Source organism: Alosa alosa, chromosome 8 (genome assembly GCF_017589495.1).
Source record: "Alosa alosa isolate M-15738 ecotype Scorff River chromosome 8, AALO_Geno_1.1, whole genome shotgun sequence".
Classification (NCBI taxonomy): Eukaryota; Metazoa; Chordata; class Actinopteri; order Clupeiformes; family Clupeidae; genus Alosa; species Alosa alosa.
In genome coordinates, this window is record NC_063196.1 from 3,594,749 (window position 1) to 3,612,972 (window position 18,224).

The window sequence follows — 18,224 nt, forward strand, 5'->3', positions numbered from 1 at the left end:
CAGTGGGCGGGGTTGCTACCAAAGATTCTGGAGCCACGTGCCCAGCTTCTAAATCTTTAAAACATAAGCTTCTAGTCTAGACCAGGCAAAGCGTGAACTTGTAGCCATCTGCATTGGGTAGGCTATATTCACCAGACCCATGGCTACACTGAACATGCAACTGTGTTCTGTGCCTGTCTGCTATCTGTCCCTCAGCTGAGCTATCTGATCAGCTAAGTTACAGGTTATGACCATGCTTCTGTCACACGCCTGATCAGGGCACCATGAATGATAGACTATTAATGAACCACTATGTGCGTAACATTTTCCAGATTATGCAATATTTCTTAATTGTGTGTGATCAAAATGCTGAACCTGAACCTAATCATAAAGACACTTTTCTCATCAACTTTTCTGTTCAATCAGCAGAATTGGCATTACGATCCACCCGACGTTTCCCTTGTCTACCCGTTAAACTTCAGGCTCTCGTGTTTTTGCTGAATGATATTTTACTTAGCAGATCACCCTAGATATCCAGAATTACAGTCTCTAGAATTGTAGTTCAGAATGTAAACTAGGCCACAGATTGTAAGCACAATTGCATTAGCTTAAAACTATCTAGTCGAGTAGGCCTATAACCTAAAACTATAAAATGCCACAGCCCATACTGATTTTTCCTTTTAGAATATAGATATTAAGATAATAAATCATTATGCAAACACTTTTACTTTCAATACTTAAAGTACATTTAAAAGCAGGTACTTTTTACTTTTACCTAAGTAGGGTTGTCATTGTGGTACTTTTACTTTTACTAAAGTAAATATTTCTCTGTGTATTTGTACTTTTACTTAAGTACTGAGTTTCAGTACTTCCTCCATCACTGCTTATTATGGAGTGTTACCATATGTGTATGTATTAGTGCTCAATAAGGTCTGTGTTAAGCAGCACCATTGCACATTTATTAGGTCTTTGTGAGAGTTTATGATGATGTTTGTTGTGATAGACAGAAAGACTGAGTCTTAGGATCTCAACACTTGTCTTCCTTGTTCTTTGTGATAGGTCTGGCTCAGTACAGTGGAGACCCCAAAACTGAGTGGCACCTGAACGCTCACCCAACCCGTGACGGTCTGTTGGAGGCTGTAGCTAACCTGCCTTACAAAGGAGGCAACACCATGACAGGTACTTAGTTCAGGTCATTTCCTGAGAGAAGTTGATTCATTTGATCAAATCCGAATCACATATCGATTAGTGTATGAAAACAAAATGTTTAACCACAAAGCCTGTCACGATGGAACTACATACAAAGATGATTATAAATTGGTAGTCATGCTGCGTTAGTTCGTAGTCATACACAAGGCCTTGCTTTAGACATTGTTGTCAGAATTTATTAGAGCTCAGAGCTTGTGATTGCCAGATGAAATTTAGGTAAAGTCCGCTTTTGACTGTTTCACCTACTCTTTCCCTTAGGTCTGGCTCTTAACTACATCCTACAGAACAACTTCCAAGAGAGTGTGGGCATGCGCCCAGACTCACGCAAAATTGGTGTGCTCATCACTGACGGCAAATCCCAGGATGACATTATCAGCAACTCACAGATCCTTAAAGATCGGGGCATTGAGCTCTATGCCATTGGTGAGTGACCATTGTCCTCCTTTTCGTGATAGCTTTAATGGACTTTAATTTTGTTAACATTCTTTTTTTTCCAAAAACGTTGCAACGACTTTGTTTAAACCTACGTAAGGAAACAGAATTTCCACAAAACAAGAAAATGACTTGCAGGTGGTGTGTGTGTTGTGGGTTGTAGGTGTGAAAAATGCTGATGAGGGTGAGCTGAGAACCATTGCCTCAGACCCTGAAGAAACCCACATGTACAACGTCAATGACTTCACTTTCCTATTGGATATTGTGGATGACCTCACCATCAACCTCTGTAACAGTGTCAAGGGTCCAGGTAAAGTAATCCACAGTCTCACATCCATCTCCTTGCATATTCATGGTAACACCAAGCGTCTGGATTCTTCACAGTCACCCAGCCTCTTATGAAGATCTCTTGACTTAGCCAGGTCAAGTTGATATATGGAGTATAAGCCTTGTGGTATTCACAAAAAAAAGCCTGAAGCTTCTCCAAGAGATTTTCTTATAGTATATTTAGCACTGTGCTGGTGGTTAAAACTTGATAAGCTTGCGAGAAGCTATGCAGATTTGTTCCCCTCAATATGATAAACAGTGTTGGAATTTGGAGAAAACAGGCTCTTCGGAGAGTAATGGGTTTTGGCCTTTACTGCAGTCAGAGTGAGATAGATATAATCTCCAGTCTTCTCCAGTCAAGCATCATGGATGGTAGTTTACGATCAATTTTAATATCTTAATCTAAAAATATAGACAATGGCTGTAAAGCCTCCTACGCCAAAAATACTTTTCCAGAGTGGTGATATATGGCCCACCAGTGGAAAGGAGATGATTGAGAGTGAGTAAGAGCAAGTGCACTCTGTGAACCATTCAACATGGCTGCTCAACTTTCACCCTTGACCCTTGATCCAGGAGGAGGCCCGGGGACGCCCACTGACCTTGAGACCTCGGAGGTCACCCACTACTCTTTCCGTGCAACGTGGATTCCTCCTGATGAGCCTGTGGAGAAGTTCCGCATCGAGTATGTGCCAAAAGCCGGAGGAGAGACCAGAGTGGTAAGAAGACCAACACCTACCTTTTGTAAACTGCAGTGGTGTTCCCACTTGTGCCTCATTAAATGCAATGTAGGAGGGTGGAGGGTTGTTAATTAAGGTTACATGAATTAATATTAAGGAATGCATTAGGTAATCTATATTAACCACATACTTCAGTGTAATTGAATACTGTTTAGGTTAATTAATGAATTGCATTGTTTCCTCAATGTGTTGGTGAGCATACGAGTGAGCTACAGCACTTCATCATCACACACCACATTTTATTTGTTTGCATTTCATTTATTTCAAAGCATCACTGAGGAGGTTGTGCATGTGCGTGTGTGGGTGTGTGTGTATGTGTGTGTGTGTGTGTGTGTGTGTGTGTGTGTGTGTGTGTGTGTGTGTGTGTGTGTGTGTGTGTGTGTGTGTGTGTGTGTGTGTGTTTGCACGTGCCCTTGAGATAGGGTTCACATGGAGAGTGTTTATCTGTTGGGCTCGAGACCTCAACTTCACAGCCTGTTGGGCTCAGCTCAGCTCAGCTCAGCTCTCCCCCTTCCCCATATTGCAAGAGTGGGGCCTGGAGGTGTGGCACTTGAGTTTCTCCGGGGCTGCTAAATAAACTGAGTCTGAGCTAGCACAAGTGTTCCACATGGACACTTCCTCTGGCTCTGGGACAGTTTGAACATTTTAAGTTACTCAATTCAAGGCACACAATTCAATACATGCTTCAGTCACACTCACATAGACAGGTTATATTTTATTTTTAGCGCATGTGTTGTGTATGTGTGTGTGTGTGTGTCAGTGCATGTCTAAGTGTGAGAGCATGCGTATATTGTTTTGCTTCGCTTCAGTTGATTCTACACTAGTTGAAACATTCAGTGTGACCCGTAGGGCTTCCAACACATTTTAACGATGAATTCCAAAAACTCCTTGGATGCTGAACCCTTGTTGGGTGAATCAAGGTCACTGACGTCTCTGTTTTTCTCCTTCTGTGATTCACTTTGGTTACTTCTGCTTTTCAAGAGAAGTAAGACAATAGGACACACAGAGGCTTTCAAATGTGTCCTAAATGAATCACCCTGAGGACAGTTGACAGAGTAGGCTAGGCTAACAGAGGCTAAAGACTAGAGAGCATAAAAAAGATAAATTTGATAATGATCACAGCACTACAAAATATTTTGAGTATATGGCCCAAGAGGTTGTTTTCATAACCTTGCCAAGGAGGTTTTGTTTGTGGTGCAGTTTGTTTGTTTGTCTGTCTTTGTGTTTGATTGTGCAAAAACTAGCTATCCAATTCTCATGAAACTTGATGGAATGCTGTAGCATAGGCCAAGGACGAACCCGTTTCATTTTGGATTGGCCCTCACGGCCTGCTCTCCCCAGCTGCTCAGTGAATTTAGTTTCACTTATACTAATATTGAGAGATCTCGATAGGCTATAGATGTACAGTATATTTGCCATTGGTCTGTGCTGTTCGAGTGTCCATCTAGTTACTGTATGCATGAACAAGGTTATAACAGGACTCGCTCATTATTGCTTTGTCACTGTGTTTGGATAGGCGTTTGCGGATGGAGAGGTGCCCACCATCGTGCTGGAGAACCTTATGCCCATGACCGAGTACATTGTGAGAGTGATCGGTGTGAATGGAGAGGACAGCGGCGAGCCCCTGACAGGAACGGAAACCACCCGTAAGTACCTGAGTCTCACACTGATTAGTCGATTAGCGCACGGATTAAAAGTTACTGGGGAATTACGCTTGGCACAAATAAAGTAAGCTAAGAGGAGAATGATGAAAGATGCTTTTCAACACAGCAATGTTTCATTTCGATTTGGTGAAAGCACACTTTCCTGCTGTCCGTCTTTTTGCTTTTTTCTCTCGTTTCTCATTCTTTCATTTTTGGTCAAGGATGAACATACCTTTTTATATTTTTATTTCACTCCCTGTCTTCCAGTTCGGCTTCATGTCTTTTGCTGCTCCATGTCCATCTGCACCACGTCTTCACTCAGTTACTCAAAGTAAACCTTGAAAGCACTTCCTCCGAGGTCTGCAGCCAGCATTATGTAATTGTTTGACTGACTCTGGGTCAGTCACACTTGGGAATGACCATAGCGATTTGTCTGTTCTCCGGAAACCATAAACAGTTGTCTGAAACTCATCTATTTTTGAAGAGATTGTTATGAAGGTAATTTAAAAAAAGATCACATAGTGGTTTTTAATATGAATGATAAAAACCATACAGATCCCATATGTTATTGTGCTGAGGTAATTCCTGTTTTCCGTAAGATGACCAGCTGGAAAATGCATTAGCCACAAGATCGAATTTGTTGCTGAGAAATACTACACTGACGTTTCTCGCCTTTGGTTTCATTACTGGAGTGGATAAAGAAAACTCACATCATTTTCCATGATGTAAAGTACACTTTGGGCTTTAATTTGTCCTTTTTCTCCTTTTATAGATTATTTAAAAATATCTCTCTATGATATTTATAGTGTGGATAACAAGACTCGTTTCAAGACCGTAAAGGGTACTTATCGTTTTGTCATACACCACTTGAACACTACAATAACGTTAGGTCATTGCGGCTTCCTTTATTGTTGCTTTGAGCTAAGGCTCCAACTTGGACCTTCACAGTTACGGAGAGACCACTGCTTGTAACCCTGGGCTTTACTCGGAGTGGAGCTCCTTATAAATGAGTGTTTGCGCCTGTGATGTGGGCTATCGGGAGTTTATCACACTCATGATAGTGGATGCCTGAAGTGAAGTGTTGAAAAGGCCTCTCTCCTTTCCCCTCTATCTCCCTGTCACTCTCCTGCCTCTTGTCTCTCTCGGTTTCTGCTTAGATTCATCCTGACTTCCTCTCTCCACCCTCTATTCTTCTGCCTGTGTCTGTGTAAGCACACTGTAGATGGAAAGTCCCACTGCAAATCATAAGCCTGTTTGTTTGATGTGTTTAACTGAAGGTTTTGATTGTTCTGTTGATTTTTGTGAAGGGTTTGTTGGTTTTTTGATTGGGCTGTATCCCAACTGCTAGTTGCTTGGCACCCTATGCCTTCTTTCCTCCTCCATAAAGCTTTTTGAAATCTACATCTTCCTGCAGATCCATTCCTCTCTTTCCACTCACTTTCACTCAGATGTGTTTTTGGTTCTGTGTCCATCCCAGTGCCCCTGCCAGCAGTGAAGAGCATGACCGTGTACGACGAGACCCTGACCACCATGCGAGTGCGCTGGGAGGTGGTGTCTGGTGCTTCGGGCTACATGCTCCTGTACAGCGCCCTGAATGCCACTCAGCCCACCACGGAGAAAGAGGTAAGCCTCTCCACTCCTTTTCAACCATCCTTTGCCTCATTCCTTCATCTATCCATTTATCCATCCATCCATCCCATCCCTGTGGGCTGTCCCTAATCTGAAGAAGCAACAGCAGCCACAAACCACCACCTCCTCCGCCAACCTGACCTGCTCCTGCAGACACCCCCAGGCCCCCTCTCCTCCACCAACCTGACCTGCTCCTGCAGACACCCCCAGGCCCCCCTCCTCCACCAACCTGAGCTCCTGCAGACACCCCCAGGCCCCCTCTCCTCCGCCAGCGCTTTGTGCGCAGTCAGCATTTCCTGCTCCAGTTTTTATAAGCTCCAAAAGGCAGCGCAGCAGCAGCAGCAGCAGCAGGCTGCCTCCTGTGCCAGTGGGGCCTTGAGTCACTCCAGATGGCTGCCGATGTGTACGGACCTGAGCCGAGAGACAGAGAGAGAGTGAGAGTGTGTGTGTGTGTGTGTGTGCGGAACAGGAAAGAGCAGGAATGAGCCTGCACTTTTTACAGCGGGTGTTTCAGGCGAGCAGACTCTCTGGACACACGGGGTAATGGGAAGGATGAGGTCATGTTGGCTCCTCACGTCTTATTTCCCCCCTGAAGTCATTGAGATGATATGAACCAAACACGATTTGAACAGATGCTATTTTCTGGGAGGAAGGAGGAGGTGTGTGTGTGTGTGTGTGTTAATATGTATAGGCGCATGTATGTGTCTGTGTGTGTGAGAGAGAGAGAGAGAGAGAAAGAAAGAAAGAAAGACTGCTGTTAATTCTAGATCCTTTATGTCCACCCCACACTGCTTCCCATACAGTCATGCTAATAAAGCAATTTTAATTTGAGAGAGAGAGAGAGAGAGAGACAGAGGATGGTTACTAGGTTATACATGTAGCTTTTTCTTCTTTTTTTGTTCCTCCCTGTGGTCAGAATAGTGGAAAAGTGGACCAGTGTCAGGGGAGCCACAGAGGAGCGGGTCTTAGTTATTTCTGTCCACCAGCTGCTCACTGACATCCTCTTGACAAGCTCTGTCTGGTTGTTGTGTTCATCACTGACGTCTGGTTCCATTTACTCCCTCCCTCGCTCCCTCCCTCCCTCTGTCTGTCTATGCTTCCACTCTTCTGTTTGTCCTTCCTTTATCTTCACTCCACTCCCTGAATTCCCTCCTCTCTCTCTTCCTGTCTTCCTCACTCACTCTTTCATTTTTTCTTGGGCCTGCTTTCCATCTATCCAACTCGCTGTTGCAACATCCTTTCCTTCCTCCTATTGGTCTCTCCACCCCCCCTCCCTCTCTCTTTCCATCTCTCCCACCCTCCCTCTCTCTCTCTCTTTCCCTCCCTCTCTCTCTCTCCCCTCTGTCCCTCTCCTGCAGGTGCGCGTTGGAGCCGATGTGAGTGATGTCCAGCTGGTGCAGTTGCTCCACAACACGGCCTACACACTGTCCCTGTTTGCGCTCCACGGAGAGGCGGCCAGCAACCCGCTCACAGACACCGGAGTCACCTGTCGTCGCCAGCCCTGCCCCCCCCCCCCTGCTGCTCTGTCCTCTAGCAACTGTCCTATTCATAGTTTATGTGCCCGCTGAGGTCTCAGTGACATGATACATCATCTCTGCTGTCTGCATGCTGGTCTCAGGCCACAAGACCAAACTTACATAGTTGCTCTTCTTTTTTTTTTAATTCGTCTTCAGATAAATGTGTTTCCAATATGTTCTTTACAGATTTGTAACATATAGACATTGTTTCACAGCTTGTTATTACATACTACCACTCCCCTGTTCAGCTCATTCAATTTGTTAGCATAGCATATAAAAAGTATGACATGTAAAATAAAATAAAAAATGTAGAACAGAGGAAGAACAGACCGAGATGACAAAACAACTTTCCCCTCTCTCTCTCTTTCCCTCTCTCTGTCCACAGTGCCCCTGCCCCCAGCAGGCAAGTTGACCATCACTGATGTGGACCACAGCAGCATGAGGCTCACCTGGGATGCTGCCCCTGGCAATGTCAGAAAATACATCATCACTTACAAGCCAGAGGAAGGAGACCTCAAAGAGGTAACACCAAATGCAAGGGAGTTAGAAACATGCCCACAAAGGGGCACAAATATTCTGTATTTATTACACTTTTTGGTCTGCCAGTCTGAAGAAGTGGAAGTGAAAGGAGATCTCTGACAGTGTTAGGGAGATTTGGCTTGTTCTGGGAAATGATCATATGATAATGGTTGTAATTTTCAGAAATAATTCTCTTGGTCTAGACGTTAAATGACACAATCACATGAGAAAGATTCACCACAAAGAAAATCTTTCTCTCCCTCAGAAGCACTGTCAGTCAGTTTTGCAGTAATCTATTCAGAGCTCCAAAGCTGTTTTCCACAACCTTCATGGACATATGCAAGCCTCAGACTGAACCCTTTGAAAGCTAACCGTGAGTAGGGCCATAGCAAACCTCAAAGTAAACTAACTTACTGAAACATTTCTATCTGTCAGGTTGAAGTGAACGGCGATATCACCACATTGGTTCTTACCAGCCTCATCTCCCAAACTGAATATGATGTTGCGGTCACTCCAGTGTACGACGAGGGTCCTGGAAACCCAATGCTTGGAACTGCTATCACAGGTGGGCAAAATATTGATGGGTTGCCGTGGCAACAAGCTTTAAGAAACAGCCGTGCTAGACACCGGATTTCTCATACGGCCCAGAACTAAGGCCAGATCCCTGGTGTGAAGATGTCTGTTAATGCTGCGGGGAGCACACCGCTGTGGAACGTTTTGTGCGTAAACTGACCTGCTGCTTCAAGTGTTTTTTTTTCCCTTTCTTGTCTGCTCTCCTTCCTCTGCCTTCACCACCCTCCCACCCCCTTCCTCCTTAGTTTTTGTCTACGTCTTGCTGCAGTTCTCTGCGTCTATCTCTACAGCCATCCTTTTCTCCCACCCTCCCTCCCTCACGTCTCCCCTCCTCCCTCTCTCATCTCGTTCTGGCCGCTCTGGACACATGCAGTCGGTCTTACGCCATTGCACTCCTGGCGGTGTGCGTCTGTCTCCCTGCTATCGCTCGCTGCATGGGGCCGTGCCGCTCATTAATCCCACATGAGCAGCCAAGCTGTTGTTTTTCAGCCCTGTCACACAAAGGCACTTCCTTTTCACACACAAACATGGGTCCGGCACGGCACGCACAGCCACACAAGAGCCGCGGTGTACCGCGCACGCCCCGCTTTTCACTTTCAAGAAAGGGGGGTGTGTGGAGGGGGTCTGCAAGCAGTACCTCACATGGTCCACAGGCCTGCTGACGCCATTAGCTTGCCTCATCATCCAGGATTCCCTTGTAATCACGTCCACTCTGAGTCCTGTTTCTATTTCTCCCTCACTCCTTCCTTGCCTTGCACCCCCCCACACACACACACACACACACACTTGTTCAGCAGCATATACTCTGATTCAAACCGTCTTTACTGGCAACCGTGTTCAATGTCCAATATTGCCAAAACAACTATGTGTCCCAATCAATGGAATCAAAGTGTTTCTAATCTCTGTGTTCCTCGCTTGTCTGTCTGTATGAGTAGATGTGGTGCCCGCGCCCAAAACCCTGCGCTTCTCTGACGTGACCCAGACCTCGTTCAGAGTCACATGGGAACATGGAGCCCCCGATGTGCTCCTCTACCGCGTCAGCTGGACTAAGAAGGGAGAGCAGAACTTTGAAAATGTAAGTGTTCTGACCACAACATAATTAAGCAGTTTAATCATTCATAGTTCATAGTTGCCAAATATAAATCTTGTTCAGAGAGTTAATTACACCATTTGTACGAGCTGATTGGCAGAGTGTTTTGGCGCACATGATCAATTCATCCAAGGTAATCAAGTGGCTTGGAGGATAAAAGGGAATGAAAACATAGAAAAATCAGCATAAACATTTTCCACAGCAAGTGTTCTATATTTAGAACTCACTTCAGGAACTGTGCTCCCACTAGGCCATCCTGAACAGCGATGAGACCTCACTGGTTCTGGAGAACCTGGACCCAGATACTCCCTATGATGTGACCGTCACCGCTATCTACCCTGATGAGTCCGAGAGCGAGGACCTAATGGGAACCCAGCGTACAAGTAAGGCACCCCCGCAAACCTCCAGCCCCTACTCGCAAAACATTCAGAGAAACTTATTCTGAACTTGAGCTCTAATAACTTTTTGTTCTCTTCAACGTCTTTTTCTAGAACCAAAGAAAATAGACACTGGTATGTCTTTACCTCTGGAATAGGTTAAGCTATCATCACATTAAACCAAAATATTTAACAGTCATGCAAGCGATCATGATAAAGTGTTAATAGAAACACACTTTAAGTTTTTACATCTGCATGCGCATTAATGAGCTCCAGTCTCACAAAAAAAAAAAGCTAGGTGTGACCTCTTAAAGAACCGGAGCGAAAGTTCCATCAGAAACACCGGCTGCCAATCATCATGTCATCAGTTCATGTCATCCACGTCTTTCATGTTGTCAACGTGTCTCATCTTATCACTTGTGTCATTCCATCCTACCATCTGTCATCAAATAATTTGTCATCCATCAGTGTCTCAATTTACGAGCCATCAGCTAAATGGAAGTGCATGTCATATGTATAACCCGCCTGGCTGCATTTGTGTACATTTGTTTCACTTTGGCCAGCATACACTACCCCATCATAATTTCCCATAATTCCCTTCGGCTTCATCCAGCTCACTCACCCCATGTGACCCTTGGGAGCAGCAGCCATCAGACTGCGAGGGGTCCTATAACCCTCCCTTGCAGAACTCCGTGAAAGTAGTGACCTTCACACGAGGCTGTGTGTGTGTGTGTGTGTGTGTGCGCGCGTGTGTGTCTGAACACAGATCCCATCGGACCTCCAGCCAACCTGCGAGTCTTCAATGCCACCACCACCACTCTCACCCTCCGGTGGGACCATGCCCCTGGCCCAGTCGTGAACTACAAGATCACTTACCTGCCTTCGGCTGGAGGGAAGGCCATCTCTGTAAGTAGGACAAGACTGTCTGTGTGTGGGCGGGTGTGTGTGTCTGTGTGCTTGTATTTAGTGAAATGAACTCAGATAGTCCCTAGTTGATTTTCTGCAGCACAGAGTATTTCAAGGCCTACGATTGGCCCTTATGTTGTTAATTATGGTAGGAAACCTACTGGAAAGCTGGAAGCTCTAGAGGAACAGCTACGTAGATATCGTGTAGTGACTCATCTGGAGCCCAAACAAGGTCTTTCCTATACCTTTCAGCAACCCCACACACTTGATCTCCATCCCGTATCTGTAATGAACGATTTCTGGGGGGAGAGTAGGGTACGGCCTCACATTTTACTACCCATCGTAGGAAAATGTTCATAGCCATTCAAGAGAATTCTGGCAAAGGCCCCTCTTTTTCTGTTTCTCCCAGTGTTTATGGAGGGAAGCATATGTAGTCAGATGCTCAGGAATTTGGCACTGTGGTACAGTAGTATCAGTTAGTAGGCAGCTTACCAGGATTACATTACTTTTTACCTCAGGTTATGCAGATGTCTTGATAAAAGACTTTGATTTGATCCCTCAGACATTAGACAGACTTCCAAAGAAAATTCTCATGAAAGATGTAAATGTCAATAATCATCTATCAGAGTGATTTCAGCAGACATCTGCATGGAGACGGAGCATCATAATACATTGTAATCTTGTTGGAATGTCTTGCATGGATTAGGGACTGTAGATGTCAGTTTTGTTATTTTGATATAATCCACTCATAGCATTAGATGTTTATCAACAATTTGTTGATGATTTAAAAAACCTTGTATGAGCAGACTGACTACATTAACAATGCATAAATCAAACATTTGTTTGCTTAAGATATTGTGGCTAATTTGTTGTAGATGCCTGATTGTTGTTCATGACCTCCGGAAACACTTAATTCCAAAATTAATCATGGAGCTATGCATCTCTTATGAAGGTAATCCTCAGAGTGGTCTAAGAAGCAAAATGTTTACTCAATAAAGGCTGCAGGATCTAGAGTGGACCACAGGGGAGTCTTCACGTTGTTCCTTTATGAGCTGAGGGAAAGTGGTCCGGCATCCCACTGGTAGAAGATTGGGATGAGGTTATTCATTCAGTTGCAGATTTATTAGACCTCTGTGACAAACACTGACCACATCATGTCAAAATTATTAAATGTCCAAGTTGATATACAAGCTTTGTGTTTGCGCTGGGTATGTTTGGATTCCATTTGCATGATAATGACAAGCGTGGAACTCTTGAGCAACAACAACAACAAAAATGATTCAAGTGTTGATATGTCTCTTTCAAACAGACTCAGGTTGGAGGGAAGAAGAACCAGGCCGTCCTCCAGAAGCTCACTCCTAACACCCCCTACAATATCACCGTGGCAGCGGTTTACCGCAGTGGAGAGAGCAGAGACCTCTCTGGACAGGGAACTACAAGTATGTCATCTCAACGCTACAGCATTGATTTATAGCAATAGTAGATATTAAACTTTTCTTGTTGAGATAATTTGCCAAACAGGAATCTGCTTCCCATCTCTGGGATGAATGCTCATGTTGCATATAGACTTCAAGCATGAAAACACTCTTTGGTAGAACCCTGCAGTGTTCGGCAAAGAACCTTCTGATGAAGAGTTCTTTGTGGAAACCTTTTTCCATATCAGCTTTACATCAGTTTTGCATACAGTAGGACTACTGTAGTTCAGACCATATCCCACAAATAGACAGCTCTTCATCACACTTAAGTCCTCCTGCTCTCCTGTTACATGTGGCGTCCCTCAGGGCTCAGTTCTTGGCCCCTTTCTCTTCCTAATCTATATCTTACCACTTGGACAGATCCAGTAGGCATGATTTCTCCTTTCACTGCTATTCTTACAACATCCAGTTTAATCTCAGTACCCACGCCTCTGCTGACTCTCCTTCCAACACATTAACAGACTATATTTCAGATTTAAAAATTTGGATGCATAACAACTTTCTCAAACTAGATGCGGAAGACTGAAATGTTCCTGGTTGACCCCACTCACTAAACCATCAAACATTTTTGTCAGTGTGCATGTTCAACTCTCACCTCTTATTAGAACTCTTGGTGTGTTATTCGACTCCGCACTCAACTTGGATCTCCATATCTCGGTAACAACACTGCACAACTCCAGTCCATGCCTTCATAATTTCCCGTATAATTGCAATTCCCTTTTTATTGGTCTCTCCAAAAACGTCAATAACCCCAAAACTCCATCCAGCGAGGTTTCTTTCCCATACTAAGCACTCTGCCCACATCACCCCTATCCTCTCCAAGTTTAAAATTCTTACCTTCAAAGCCCTCCATAACCTGGCTGCCCTCTACCTCAGTGAACTCCTGACCCCATACTCCCCATCCCACTCCTTTATGTCTTCTAGCAGTCACTTTACTCACTGTCCATCACGCCAAACTCACTAAATCTAAACACCCTAAATCTCTCTACAACTGCCCTTCCTTCACCCTCTTAAAGTCTGACTTCAAAACGTTTCTTTCCATGAGCATATCTCTTCCTTCTCCTCCCTCACGGCTCAGTGTATTTTCCTCCCTTTCCTGTGTTTTGTTTATCTTTGTTTTTATTGTCGTTTGTGTGCTCACTCCGGTCTCCTACCCCTTAGGACCCTTGGGTGGAGTGAGAAATCTGCAGGTGGTAAACCCCACTATGACCACCCTGAATGTGCGCTGGGAGCCAGCCGAGGGCAAAGTGCGCGAGTACAAGGTGGTCTACGTGCCAGCAGCAGGCGGGGCAGAGAGCATGGTAGGCATGGTAGGCATGGTAGGCCCGACAGCTTGCCACTCCTCGAAGCCCCTGACTGTTGGTTGTAATGTGAATAGAAGATTTATTGCTCTAGATCTCCGAGTCTGAGCGGTCTGATTTAGGAGCATAACAAAACTAAATATTAGGAGAGCTCAGAGCGTACTGAGCATCCTTGAATTATACGCTGGTTCTTCTGGCTAGCTGTAGATTGAGAGGCTTCCTGCTTCACTCCATCCCCCATCTGGCCTTCATCAGTATTAGTTTTAGCATGCAGAAAGGTCTCATTCCAACTTGTGTTGTAGTGATGCATATTGGGTTTGACTGTGAGGTGAGTCATCCTTAACAAATGATCAGGTCAGTTGGCAGGGACTTAATTCCACTCTTCTTCCCTATCTCTCGCTCTAGTGTCGGTGAGCAAAACAGAGCCCCCCCCCTCTAATTACAAAGTGCACTCGGATGGGAATCACCCTCACAGCTAAATCAAGTTCTCTTGATTAGCGCATAGGGTATAAATAATACGGCACTTAGCTTTGGAACGAACTTCTCTCTCCCTAGCAGAAACAGAATCTGACGTAACCATGGATTTGTTTACAGGCGTACTCACACAGAACTCAAATTTTTTGAATGAAGCGTCCTCTATGACGTGTCACATTAGTTGATGTACAGTACACCTCCGACAAGTCACCATCAGGGTTTATAACACACTATCACTTCACTTAACAGTAATTGGCTTTGGATGGCCCTTACTATGTCAGACCTTCATGTGAACACACAAATAGAGTGCAGCTAGCTAGGGGAAAAGGTGTAGTAACTAGTTTTGGAAAAAAAGCCAGAATGTAGGACTCTATCTGAAATATTTCTGGACTGTTCCACAGGAGCAAGTAGCTGCCACTTCCACCAGCACCGTCCTCCGAGGCCTTCAGCCTGACACCTTGTATACCGTCACACTGGTCCCTGTGTACGTTGAAGGGGATGGCAAGCGCATGTCTGAGAACGGGAAAACAAGTGAGAGCATTTTTACATTTGCATTTATTTATTTAACAGATAAAATGTATTTATTTTTTATCCAAAGCGACTTACATTATGTCAATTATATTACAAGGGCCAATGTCTCCGGAGCAACTTTGGGGCACAATGGTGGAAGCTGGGAATTGAACCCACAAGTTTTTTGGCTACTGCATGCTAGCCCAAGTCCTTAACCACTATGCTACCACCGCCCGTGTATTCCTAGCCAAGCCGTTGCTACTTGGGATGTGCAAACAGTAGAACAAAAACGAGAAGCGCACATTTTTATGGTTGCATTTGAACATCTGAGACTGCTCCCAAAAATAATGTAGCCCACAGGGCTGGGATGAGTAACAGTTTGGCATGGCTCAGTAAATGTGATGTATTTGGAGCATGATGGATGAAATGGCAACATGGCACAAACATCCTCAAACAGTCTCAATGTGATCTGAACGGCTCTCAAGTACGCCATGTGATGCAACTTGTTGGCCTGTGCAGCGAGATGTGATGTCAGATTTTGGGAGTGGGAGCCAAAGCAGTAAAATGAAAATATTGTGCTTTCCCTCCACCAGGGCCCTTGGGTGGTGTGAAGAACCTGCGTGTGACTGACCCCACCATGACATCACTGAACGTGAAGTGGGATCCAGCTGATGGGGCCGTACGCCAGTACAAGATCTTCTTCGTCCCCACTGCCGGAGGACCAGAGGATATGGTACGAGGACAGCATATTCATGCAGTACACGAGGACATGCTTTTTTAAATCCACCAAATTAAGAACACTGCAATTGGAAATCCCATTCACTGATGCGAGGAACCGAGAAAAACAAACCTATTTCAAAAACTTTCATGATGGATGAATGTTTTGGAGTCGGTCTGTAAATGTGATTGACAAATTGTTAATCTTTTAATATATATTTCCATGCAACAATTACGGATGAAAAATACAGACTTTGTATGCAATGGCCTTACTACATACTATAATCTGTTACTCGCTTAAAAAAAATCCACTAACTAATCTAATAACTGCTAATGTGAGTGCCACCTGTAGATGCCAAGGCCTACAGGATGCTGCATCTCTAAGGCAATGTCTTTTTTATGTTTTAAACAGGAGCAAGTCCCAGCTACCCAGACCACTATTGTCCTGCGGAACCTTAAGCCGAACACCCTTTACACTGTGTCAGTGGTGCCTGTCTACCCTGCCACCGAGGGAAGGCGTCAGTCTGAGAACGGAAAAACATGTGAGTTGATTCTACCCAGTCTCTCAACTGTCTAATGTACAGAATCCAGTGCTACACTGACAGGCCCAATGAATTCAGATGGTTTTCCATGAAAAGAAAAGAATCCACCCAGACAGAAGAGAGCCTGTTTAATGTAGCCAAATAAGTCTGTCGTGTGAACAGTGTTGATTATACTTGGCCCATAAGTGATCTCCGAAAAGGGTCGAGTGGAAACAGCTCAGGAACATAGTAAATGATTATCTTCTACATTCTAATATAAACATACAATGTATCTCATACTCAGAAGCAGAGAGTTTATATCCAGTTGCCATAGAGAACACAGCATTAGCCAAGAACAAGAGCTCCTCAGTGAATCTTAACTTCGATTATTTACTGTTCCCCCCTCTTATTTCCCAGTGCCCTTGGGCGGAGTGAGAAACCTGCGGGTCATTGATCCAACCTTCACCACCCTGAACACAGTGTGGGAGGCGGCGGATGGGAACGTCCAGGGCTACAAAGTTCTCTACGCTCTCGCCACTGGGGGACCTCAGATGATGGTAGGAATGTCTGACTGGCTCAGCTTTTATACTCTCCGATCTAGGTCACAGCGGGTTGTTACTGAGTATTGCATGCACGAGGTCACCGAGGGTGTTCAGTACCGCTTCCAGCATATTTCTCATGACCTAGTTGAATGTCAGTTCAAACGCTGGCTGTCGGTTTTCCAAAGAGGCGCAGATAAAGACAGCGGCACAGACAGACTTATTCTTCTCATTCATTCAGAGCGAAATCCCTCTCTACATCAGAGAGCGTGTAACTCAATCCATGTCTGGCCATGAGTCTCAGTAAATGACAGTTCGGAGGGGGAGGCTAGCGGTGAAACGCCATCTGTTTGGACAGCAGTTGCTCCATAAAGACTGTGGGAGGTAGAGCTTGTCTTGAGGCCTACTAGATGTGCTGAGTGAACTTGCATTGAGGCAGAATCGGCACGCCAATGTTCAGCCTGGCTGGGAACTGACAGAGTGTGAACAGCGTTGTAATTTTGAATTTGATTCAATCTGATGAGAGAAAAAAAGTTGGCTCACAGAGTGGAAAATTTGTCCTGGAAGATTTTTAAAAATCGTTTAATATTCCGTTGGCTCTGTTACTTCGTTGTCCATATACGCTAACAAGCTCATGCTTAACCTCACGCTTGATCAGCATTTCCCTCTCAGCAGAAATAAACTGTTTTAAAAAATGGCTTGAATCCTTCTTGAGGTCTCACACCAGGAAATGTTCTTCAGCTGCTGATAGGTAGCTGGGACGGACAGGTTCATGTCCTCTTAGTTACAACTCTTCCATTTCTGCAACAGGAACAAGTATCTGAGAGTACCACCACCCTGCTGCTGAAGAGCCTGGAGCCAGACACCGAGTACACCATCACCGTGCTGCCGGTATACGCAGAAGGCGATGGTCCAGAGCTTGCGGAGAACGGAAAGACAAGTGAGTTGGTGGCCATGATTGCTTTTGTCTCAGCAGAGAATAATAACCAGACATAACCTTACGAGAAACTTTTCCTTATTTGTTTTTTTTTTTTTTTTCCTTTTATTTCAGAGCCTTTGGGTGCAGTCAGAAATCTGCAGGTGATGGACCCAACCATCACCACCCTGAATGTGCGCTGGGAGCCAGCCGAAGGCAACGTGCGCGAGTACAAGGTGGTCTACGTGCCTGCCGGCGGTGGTCAGGAGCTGACGGTGAGAGGGGACAGCTGTCAGCAGGGCGAGAGTTATGGGCAGTCTGACATCACTGGTTATTCTGCAAACTAATTTAAGCATGTTGCACCACACATGTAGTCATTTGTCACTTATTTGCATGACTGATCATGAAATAATTCCCAATTCACTGATATTAGTGTGTGTTGTACATATGTGTCATGTGTTTGTATTTATGCGAGTGTGTGTTTGAGAAAGAGGGAGGGACAGACCAACTCATCTTTGGATTCTAACCCAAACACTGTTTTTTGGTGCGAACAGGAGACGGTTTCTGGAGGTGTGACCTACACAGTTTTGAAGAACCTCATGGCTGATACTCTGTACACGGTCACAGTCACCCCTGTCTACCCTGAGATGGAAGGCCTACCACAGTCCGAGAGTGAAAAGACCAGTAAGTTCTTTTTTATTTAATTCTATTTTATTTAATAGTCTATGTAATCAATAGCTATTAAAACAATTCATAAAGGACTTATATGATGCAAGTGGTCCACTTACAGCATATGTCATTGGTGAAAAAAAAATATTTAAAAGGAAAAGTGG

At 44.7% G+C, this 18,224-nt stretch overlaps 1 protein-coding gene across 1 annotated transcript in view; it reads left to right on the plus strand.

Moving 5' to 3' along the window:
• col12a1b (collagen, type XII, alpha 1b) overlaps positions 1-18,224 on the plus strand; it is a 75,002-nt gene that overhangs the window by 27,433 nt on the left and 29,345 nt on the right. Inside the window, 21 exon segments of the mRNA XM_048250212.1 lie at positions 1,039-1,158; positions 1,447-1,611; positions 1,784-1,930; positions 2,521-2,663; positions 4,201-4,330; positions 5,805-5,950; positions 7,315-7,444; positions 7,859-7,995; positions 8,428-8,557; positions 9,501-9,640; positions 9,906-10,038; positions 10,799-10,938; positions 12,248-12,377; positions 13,575-13,723; positions 14,590-14,719; positions 15,292-15,431; positions 15,828-15,957; positions 16,354-16,493; positions 17,286-17,415; positions 17,527-17,666; positions 17,946-18,075. Coding sequence (XP_048106169.1) covers positions 1,039-1,158; positions 1,447-1,611; positions 1,784-1,930; positions 2,521-2,663; positions 4,201-4,330; positions 5,805-5,950; positions 7,315-7,444; positions 7,859-7,995; positions 8,428-8,557; positions 9,501-9,640; positions 9,906-10,038; positions 10,799-10,938; positions 12,248-12,377; positions 13,575-13,723; positions 14,590-14,719; positions 15,292-15,431; positions 15,828-15,957; positions 16,354-16,493; positions 17,286-17,415; positions 17,527-17,666; positions 17,946-18,075 — 2,880 coding nt within the window.